Raw genomic sequence first — 10,099 nt, forward strand, 5'->3', positions numbered from 1 at the left:
CCACCTATCAAAGGATCACCTGATGGCCCACCTCAATTGATTGTGTTTCTCTGAATGAACCGTTGATATCATCACATCAACGTCGCATTTTACCGTCAACTCACGAAGAATGTAACTCCGAAATGATGGGACCCTGTTTTGGTGGAGCTGACCAATCGGAGGACACTACATTTGCCATGGTGAATCTACAGAATGCATGGATAATTCAGCGTCGATCAGTCGAATAATTTGTTAAACGTATGCTGCACCCGTCAACCAGACGTCACATCCTTCCACGGTTTTGAAGCACTCGTGTAGAGAATGCTGTTGAGAAACAGATACTGTGGCGCATTACATATAGAAAAGCTCTCGGTCACTGAAGGACGTCACCAGTCACCTGTGAAGATTGTCAATACCCAAACACGCCTTGGTGACGGCACACAAAGTGGCGTGAGCAATTGTGGGACTACCAGTACCCACACCTAGCCATCAAGCCAACTCCAGACTGGCTTGTTAGTAAATGATCACATTTGGTAACAACCTTGAACGCGATTCTATGGCGCCCATCTGGGCAGCTTCGAAGGGTGGTATTCCACCTATACTATACTCCGACAGTGCGGGTGGTTTGTGTAAGACAGTCATTATTGGAAACCACACGAGCAGTACAAGCTGCTTGAACCACTACTTCCACCGTTTTCCTGCACTATTACCGTACCCACTCTCCTTTACGTACCTCGCCACAAGTAATAAAATTGCCTAGAACACAACTACCGTTCTTGTTGCTGAACTTCTTCCCCATGTTTTACTGCTAAAGTCGAATCCTAAGTAAGAAGTTCCAACCTTTCTTCCGCTAGGGCACCTATTTCCTCAGAAATAAGCGCATCGACATCTACAATACAGGGCCAGCAACTACCTCCTGATACATCACTGAACGAGTGAAACGACCAGGCACATTAGGGCAACAAAGGTATCCAAATATTATAACGCCTCAGCTCAGTTCTGGATGCGCTCCTTGCAACTTTCGGCAGAAAATTACCTACGTTACACCCAAAACACCGTGTCGTATTTAGAGTCCACAATTTATCAACATGGAAATTCGAAAACCCTCAGCAAGCATCACTAACAACTAGCATTCTGCGGATCACCATCCACGACAAAACGTCGGTGTTCTACACTAACGCTTCGCCGCCGTGCAACTACGATTTACTTGAAAGTTTTGGGCGAGATGGCTCAGTGATTAGAGCACGAATTTACTGACCGGAAGGTCCGTGGTTCGAACCGGGCCTCTACGCCTCGACTTGTGTCTAGGTTTGGGAAACCTGGAAGTACCCCAGCCCTCGTGCTTCCTTCGGATGGTATGGCAGCCAGGCATCGAAAGGGGCGTTACAGCTGAACGATTTAAAACGACTTGAAAGTCTTATTACGAGGGAAAAATGGATTCGGTAGGGACGTAGTGCTAGCTTACCACAGACATCTCGAGGTGCCTACACCTCCAGAAACACATTCAGACTATCTGGAAAAACTGACAGGAAAGCCATTCACATCGATTAGCAACCGTGTCTTGCAGTATCCTCAACCTCAAAATCGGGGGAAACACGCATACCCCATCCTTCAGGTCGAGTGGCATTGAATATATATAAACGTTCCATCGTCTCTTTCACATCCGTCTGAAAGATCAAAGTTTGACCACCTCTCTGCTTACGCCGCTCTTCATCGGGTATGGAAAACAGTAGTCTTCAGCAAATGATGATTCGACATGCGCAATGCACGGCCTAACCAACGCAGCTTCTGGTACCGGACACATTCCCCGATGGAAATCCCGGTTGCACAGCTGAATCTCCGCATTCTCAATGCCTCGTTGCCGATTCGTCGACAACAGCCTATACGAGTTATAGTTCTGAGACAACGTTTGTCAAAGACATCAAGACGCCGCAGTTCCGCCGGTCCCGGCCACGTCTCACAGGCATACGACAAAACAGCTCATGTGGCCTCACGATGCGTCCCTTGAGACTCAGGGACATGGTGCTTTGCTCCCATACGTGTATCAAATTAACAAACGCGACCTGACCCAAAAGACCGGTGCATCAACTTCAGTTGTCATGCTACCGGAACTAATACAGATTCAAAGATATGTAAAACGGTCCACAACCTCGAATATCAAGTAGTGTGTTCAGTGACTTGTCCAGGAGCAGAATATCATACCTTGTGGATGAAAAATCCATATTAAAAGAGGGGATAACTTTGGACAGTTCATCCAGAAATATTCGCGCTCTTATCCTCTTCGAAGACGAGAACGACGTCGTCTGCATATTCCGATCGACAACCGTTTCCGACAGCCTATCTGAACAGGGCATGACCTTCCAGCGTTTGCCTCACTCCCTATTCGATCACAAGATCAAATAGGGATGGAAAAATTGGGCATTCCTGTTGAGTATCATTCTGAAGAGCCCCCATATACTCTCACGGTCCCGTAAGTCTGATATTACAAAGAACTCATCAAATTCGCAAGCTTCTAGGGCATTAACTGATGGGCGAGTGTGTCAATTAAAATGTTGGGCGGGATTCCACACGGACTCCGTTTCACCGCTCGCAGTCAGGTGCTGCTTCGGTCGAGAAGCCTATCCCATGCAAGAAAGGCCGAAATTCGGGAAGCTTGTCGATTCAGCATCAAGCCGAGATCTGGTTGGTCGAAAGTCCGGGCCCAACAGCCAATCATGTTCCAGTATTGGCCGAATACCGGTTGCCAATGGCGCATCCAGAAGGCATCGGAATCTCCAGAAAGTTGTCGCCGCTTGCATCATATATATGAAGCGCTGTAAAGTGTTTTCGACTTCATTTTGGGTGTTAACATACTTTGTGCACCTTTGGTGGTTGCTTTGACGTGGCTCAGACCTAGAACTAAGCTGAGGAAAATACCGTTACTAGATAAAACAAACCGGTCAACTGAGTCGAATGCACTTCGGAGACCCTGGGATACCGAAATTGTAGGTTTGTACGTGTGACTTTGTTTTAGTAGTTGACGAAGTGTGAAAATTCGGTTAACAACCCCTATCAGGCCGGACTCCAGGTTGCTGCTCTCAAACCAATTCTTCACGTGCCATCATAAAGCGAAGTACAAATGACGCCAAGAGTCTCGTTAAGATTGGGGTCGAAGTAATCCCTTGTATTTTCTGAACTCATTGCACACCCCTTTTCGAAAACGGGCATAATTACCGACTCTCCCCAGTTCGTCTGGGATAGTCTCCCAGATGCAGCAAAATAGATGGGACAAACGCTGACTGGGAACTTCCCCATCGTCGAACAATTCGAGTGTGAGGTCGTTCAAACCAAGAGCTCGGTGTAGTCATAGACCTTGAGGCCGTAGGGGATTCAAGGTTCCACTTCAATTCCAAGATCCAAATGAATAACAGCAGATGGCCACGAAAATTGTTGTTCAATTGTTGTTCCGCCGTAATAACGAACCAACGCTCGCCGAAGAGGAACCTGGACGCCTCTTCACACCACTTGGAGTGCTGCGATGACCTAGTTGCTATACTTTTGGCTGTTATAGTGTTCGAAGCTCCAGTCGGAGCAGCACACATGATGGTGATACTCCATCAGGCAAATTCGGGTTCGGCGTCGCTTAACATGTCAGCAGGAACCTTCGCAAAACTTCATCTATCGACCAACCCTTTTAGACTTCCGGGCCGCACGCTTTTGTGTACCAACGAAGCGTCCTGCCTGGTCGTTCGGTCGTTGGGTGAAACAGCGATGTGCAGACATGGGTTGTACTACAGCATACTAACGGCGATGACTCATCTCAGTTCTCGGTCGGAAGCTAGCGTTAAAAGAACTAACAAAGGTGTAAAACGTGTACCAAACGCCCAAAACCAGATCGAAAACACATGTATAGCCTTAGTGTATAAGGTGTAGATGACAATATCCTGGAAATCCTGACGCCTTCTGGACGCGCCATTGGCAACAGGGCATTCGGCGGACAGTGGATCATACTGAACTGTTGGGTTCGGCCAGTCAGAACTTGCCTTGACGGTGGGCCGGCAAGCGGGCCGTTCTTCGCGTGCGGGATGGGCTTTTTGGCCGTAGCAACGCCTAACTGCGAGAGGTAAAGCGGTTTTGGTGCGAGGTTTTGTCTGACAATTAGTCTCGACAAAACTACTCGAAATCCGTCGTCGGATACAATAGTTTCTGGATTCCCAAAACATCGGAATAGTCTAAGTTCCAGGAAGGTGGTGGCCCACGGGGAGAATTTCCGACTACTTGCTTTAAGAGTCAACTATGGTCTGCGCAGTCGATGTGATGTCGAGAACAGGGTTCAGTTGGTTGCGACCACATTCGTAGATATGTTTTCATAGGGGACCTGGCTGCTTCGCCACATTGCAGAAAGATCTGGAGACTCAATATGGCGACCCGGAGGCCAACAGATGCAATTTTGAGTAAGGATCATTGTCCTACTTGTTCCCGGAAGCCCTTTGTAAAACTACTTCAATACGGCTGACTGTAGCCCTTTTCGAATGACCGAGTGCTCTGAAAACAAGACATTCGTCGACCAGCATTAACGCGTCACCTCGACTGAAGTACGGTGGTACTTGATGAACTGCTGTAGCACAAGATCTCGGTGGGTAGTCTGGCGGACCATGCCAGCAGCCACTAGGAGGATGCAATTTGCTCGAGACACTGGGCGACTAGCCTACAGATCGAAGGCAATTGTTACAACTATGGTGTGTTTCGTTTCCGGCCTGCTTGAATCAATGAAACGCGATGGGGCGTCGACCTGCACGAGGATGGTGGACTGGTACGTGATCTTGAAATCATGAACCAGAAGCCGTGGCCAATCACTGGAGACGGTTGGTGGTATACATCAGAATCCCTTTCTATGAGTCAAAAAAGTAAGCCGTGGGTAATCAACCCAAGCTTACCTGCCGTCTCTCACGTTAAACGGTCATGTTACGGTTATAACTGAAAACATCTCAGCACGTAACGGGTACTTCTCGGTTGAACTCGGTGTGATGGATAAGTCGGCCTAGAACAAAGCACCAATCACAGTTGTGGTGAATTCAGTGAAGCTAGGGCACGGTGTAAGTTAATGTCTATCATGCATCCAAAAAATAAGATTTCATTATACACTCAAATATTATTTGTTCCGCTATACCAGTCTAAAAAAGCTCACAGAGCTTTACCACGTTGTACAAGTGCGTCAGTCATTGACGGATAGGATCATCAATACCAATGTAACGGCCACTATAGAAAGGGGTGAGAACTCTCACCAGTCATAAATGCTGCCTAGAACAGGGACTCCATAGATCCGGTGCGAAAAGCATGGGACACCATTCTCAATATTCACTACTCCGGCGAAGTACTTTCTTCGATGGGAGATATTGATATTCTTAAGGAGGAAGTGCTGCGAAAGTGGAGAGCGGTAAAGTGGAAACGTTAGGAGCAACACTCAAAACCCTGGTTCTTGTTGTGCACTGAATTTCTGCATTATTCTTGATGAATCAGTCGACGGATTTCTAGTTGTCACTCGATTTTTCATACTTTCAGCCCTACTCGCACTTTTCACTTTCCCAATCTTTGAAATCACTCGGTTTCTCAGCATGACCGAAATCCGTTTGCGGTGACATCTGAAAGCCAATCCGAGTGAGTTATTTTGTGAAAAAGGTGACGTATCGTTAAGCTCAAAGAAACAAACGATTGCTCTGGGACATCTTAGACGAAATCATAGACCGAATTTTCAGTTATATGCATAGCAATTTTATTACTTTCGGGTCTAGAAAGAACTGAGAATGCAGACGCATAATCTGAATGGACGCAGGTGCTATATAAACGTTTGTCGTCAGAAGTTGCGGCTCACAATCGGTCGTCGGCGTTTACGTAATCAATTCGCCCGTGCTTTTTTTCAACTGAGGGGCAAAGCTAGGCAATGTAGCGACGATCACTATGTCTAGATCCTGTACAAATAAGACGGCTCAGTGGTTAAGGCACGAAATTACTGGTCGGAATGCTCGTGGCTGAAGTCAATCTTTGTATACTGACTGCTTTGTCTAGGCTTGGGCAACTTGGCAGGACCATTGCCCCATGCTCCTTCGGGTGGAATGGCCGCTAGGCACCGAGAGATTACTAAAATTGAACGGCTCCCACTTAGTACTACAACCGAAAAATCGCCAATGAGCACGAAGCTTCGGTAAACATTCGCGGTCTTTGTATGCTGAGCTGACTCTCCGAGAGCCAAAGCGCCATACTCAAGCGGCCGATTTGTGACGACGAAGCAGAAACACTCCGAAGTGAATGTGTGTCATTCTTGTTAAAACATCCTGAATGAATTCGGGACTAAAACCGCTTGGTGTATAAACGCAAAGATGCATTGGACCGTGGACGATGTTGCGTTGATATCAAATTCCCGCATAAGCGCAAGGATTAACTAAGAAAAAACGGCTGTCTATAATCATGAGACCACGCGGAGATTCTTTGGTTTGGGATTCAGACCGCGACAGCCGCAATGAAGGCCCTGGAAGCTGAAGCACTTCGTCCAAACATTGTGTCGGACGCAGCACAAACCCATCCATGGTGTCTAGATACAAAAGACAGCTGCTTGCTTGTCAATCTGCCCCTGAGAGGTCTCGAGTTGGAAACGTGGAGGTGGACGAAAGTAAGAGAATGAACGTTTCTATAAATTCTTGACTGACAGCTAAGGTCTTCAGAAGTTTGTGAAAATGGACAATCAGGATATGAGGGGAACAGCAGCAGCACGGTTAACCTTTCCGGCTTTGCTATATGCGGCAATAACACTACCCGACTGATTGCACCACAAGTGACGAGTTTATATCTAGCACCATAGTTAGAAGGGGGCCGTAAGACATACTGATAGGACACATTATTTACAAAGAGAGGACGAGTCTTCAAACAAATGGAGCTCGGGAGCCTGGTAGTAATGTTACGGCAGTGAAGCATCAGTCTTGAACACTGATGTCTGTAGACTCGTGTTTCCATATCGAAATTTTTACATACTTTGGGATTCACCTCATCAGACTTGAACTGTCCTTGGCATGATTTCGAATAACACGTTCCTCTCTTTTCTCCCATATTCTCCTGTCACCCTTTCGCATTCATCGCTTGCATTCACTTTTTATGTTTGTGACCATGCTCTTCAAAAATAAATGATAATAGTAATATGGTGAGTTGAAGTATTACTACTAAAGCTCAATCTTCGGGGAAAACGTGGACGTACCCCCCAAATTAAGGTTATTAAGACTCTCAGAACCAGTCGTGTGGACTGTCAAATGCCACATGGACAACGTTCAAGAAAAAAGGAAAGAACAGAATGGTGAATAACTTACATGCAGGTCCAAATTCAGATATGTTTGAACTATCATCGGCAGTATTTGATAACGGTTCGACGAGTAAACTCTGTTTAACGTGAATGGCATCCGAAGTAGCAAGAGGTTCGACAAGGGAAGACAGATCCTCAGAAGCGGCAGCACCAATCGAGTCTGAGCTATCGTGATTGGGGGCTTCAGGGGGAAAAGCACGATACACTGTATTAAAATTAGCATGGGAAGCTGGAGAGGGCTGCATTCTTAACAAGGAAACGACGGCGGGGATTTCGCTAACTGATCCCAAACAGCCATAAATCATTAATCAAATGAAGTAGCAAGCAATGAACACATGCGTTTAGATTTACGATCAAGCAAACCAAAACGTTCTGCCGTGGTATCTGTTCAGCGCATATATACTATACTAAGTAAAAACCAGGACAGGTGGTCCCGATGGTTCAGCACTCCGGGCTGCCGGCAACATTGCATACAACGAAAATGGCCAAACATAGCGAAAAGAATACCCTCCATCATCTCGTATAGTTGAAGTTTCACTTTTCTACTTTAAAGAGTATCGTTTGAATCAGTCCAGCAACCTCCATCTTACTGTGCCTTTGTTTCCATTTTATGAGGGGTTCGCGTCAGACATCCTTCTTCAGTAGCCGCACACCACCTACCAAAACTGATTTTGTGTCCATCGGCTTAGCTAGGGCAACCACACACCCAAACTTCCTCTCTAATGAACACAAACCGGAAAGCTGTCTACATTCTCTCACCCACTACTCTGTCATAGAGCTCAGCTATAAGTAATTACGGTCTTCATAAAACCAACCAACGCAGGGCTGGGATACTGTCTAGTTGCCCAAACCTAGATAAAAGTCGAGATGCAGAGGTCGGGTTCGAAACACGGACTTTCAGGTCAGTAAATTCGCACTCTAACCATCTTTCAGATCACCGCTTCGCTCAGCTCCGCCTGTTTCACCCATCCCTCTAGCCCCTTGAATTTTCCAGGGTTATTCATCCATTGAGTGGTACGTTATGCGTCAACCAATTGCTTCTCATCCATAATGTCGATCCCGAAGGCGAGCTGAAGCCACGCGCCTTTCGAAACCCAGCAAACCTTAGTCCTCCGAATGGTTTGTTCACATAACAGCGCATTGGGGAAAGGTGCGAAAGTACTCTCCAAACGTCGTTCGGCTGTGGCATCCCCCGATACTCAACTTCCGTGAAACTCGAAGAACGACGCCTGAGATCCTTTCAGGCTGCCTAAGCCTCAAAACAGTCCAGACATTCAGCTACAAAAAATCGTTCAGCTGTAACACCATTCCGGAGTATAGCTGCCATTCCACCCGAAGGAAGCACGAGGGCTAAAATACTGTCAGGTTGCCCAAGCCTATATAGGGGAAGTCGAGGTGCAGAGATCGGGTGCGTACCACGGACCTTTCGATCAGTAAGTTCGCACTCTAACCACTTGAACCATCTGTCCCTATTCAGCTATTAACTACGCATCAGTGGTTCCAGATACTAGATTCGTTCATCGAGGGATAAAACAACGATGGATTGATTAGGTTTTGCAGACCCGATCACTTCTCTGAGGTTAGGCGGTTCTATTTGCTCGATATCGTCATCATTGACAGCATGACATCAGTGTTCAATACCGATGCTTCACTGCCTGATATGGCAGGACCTGAGAGCCACACACTGACGGCATCAACACTCATGCAGGAATGCCACTGGCTGCGTGACAGGCCCATGTCTATAATGGCTCATGACCATTCGTTTGCTTCCTTTATAAAGCCCACCTCCGGGAGAGGAGGGAGAGGTATCAACATGATTAAGTTGACTAGGAGAAGGTTCCATGCTTTGTTACCAAGCCATCGACTGAGCTCCGCTGAACCGTCTCCATCTGGTGAGAGGCAGGGCGAGATGCGCTATAAGAGACAAATGGTTTGACCAGCGTACCTTATGGTGTGACCAGCTGATCTGTTGAGGGAGTGGCCTTTCTTGAAAATCACCTGACATTACTGATCTGCTGTTCGCACCAGACCCACACGCCTTTGGGGCACCGAGGACCAAACGCAGGGTTCCCACATATATTCCGCACCTAGTAGACACGTAGCTGATGCATAAAATAGGGAAGATCGAGCCACAGTAGTGCATTCTACCTCTGAAAGCCAGACTGATTTCAGGTCGAAGCGACGAATGTTGGTGAGTGGAAAGGGCTGCTTAGATCTGCCCAATTCGAAAGTCGAGTTCGTCGACCCGTTTGAACTGCCCAGATGGCCGAAGTTATGCACATTGGTCGAATCAACTGTAAATATGTTTGACATTTATCACACCCAATCTACCAATAGTACAAATGTGAAAAATCAAGATCGCTCAGCTGTAACACACTTCTGGTGCCTAGCTGCCATGCTACCCGAAGGAAGCACGAGGTCTGGGATACCGCCGGGTTGCCCAAGCCAAGGCAGGAGAAGTCGAGAGGCAGAGGTCGGGTTTCGAACCACGGACCTTCCGGTCAGTAAATTCGCGCTCTAACCACATAGCCATCTCGCTGTGCGGCAGAATAATCTGGATTCTTCAAGGTGGTTTGTTCTGGTCCTATAAGAACAGTCTCATCAGCGCAAACCATGTCCGTGAACGAGCATCCCGAGAGCGGAAAGCTCATTACTTGAAAAGCTGACCAAGGTCACCCAGTTCCTCACCACGAACCTCACGCTCACAAGTTGCAAAGTCATGTTGCAGAAAGTATGCTTTTTGAACATGACTCTGATAACTCAAGAAGTGACACTCAAGGTTTTCGAACACTA

The 10,099-nt window shown here is 47.0% G+C and overlaps 1 protein-coding gene across 1 annotated transcript in view; it reads right to left on the reverse strand.

The window, feature by feature from the left end:
- The window catches only part of T265_01515 (hypothetical protein), a gene marked incomplete at both ends in the record, with an annotated part of 36,874 nt that overhangs the window by 23,486 nt on the left and 3,289 nt on the right, over nucleotides 1-10,099 (reverse strand). The window contains one exon of the mRNA XM_009165556.1: nucleotides 7,314-7,511. Within this exon, the coding sequence (XP_009163820.1) occupies nucleotides 7,314-7,511 (198 nt within the window). The remainder of the gene's footprint in view (nucleotides 1-7,313; nucleotides 7,512-10,099) is intronic.

The sequence above is a fragment of the Opisthorchis viverrini genome (genome assembly GCF_000715545.1).
Source record: "Opisthorchis viverrini unplaced genomic scaffold opera_v5_16, whole genome shotgun sequence".
NCBI classification, from domain to species: domain Eukaryota; kingdom Metazoa; phylum Platyhelminthes; class Trematoda; order Opisthorchiida; family Opisthorchiidae; genus Opisthorchis; species Opisthorchis viverrini.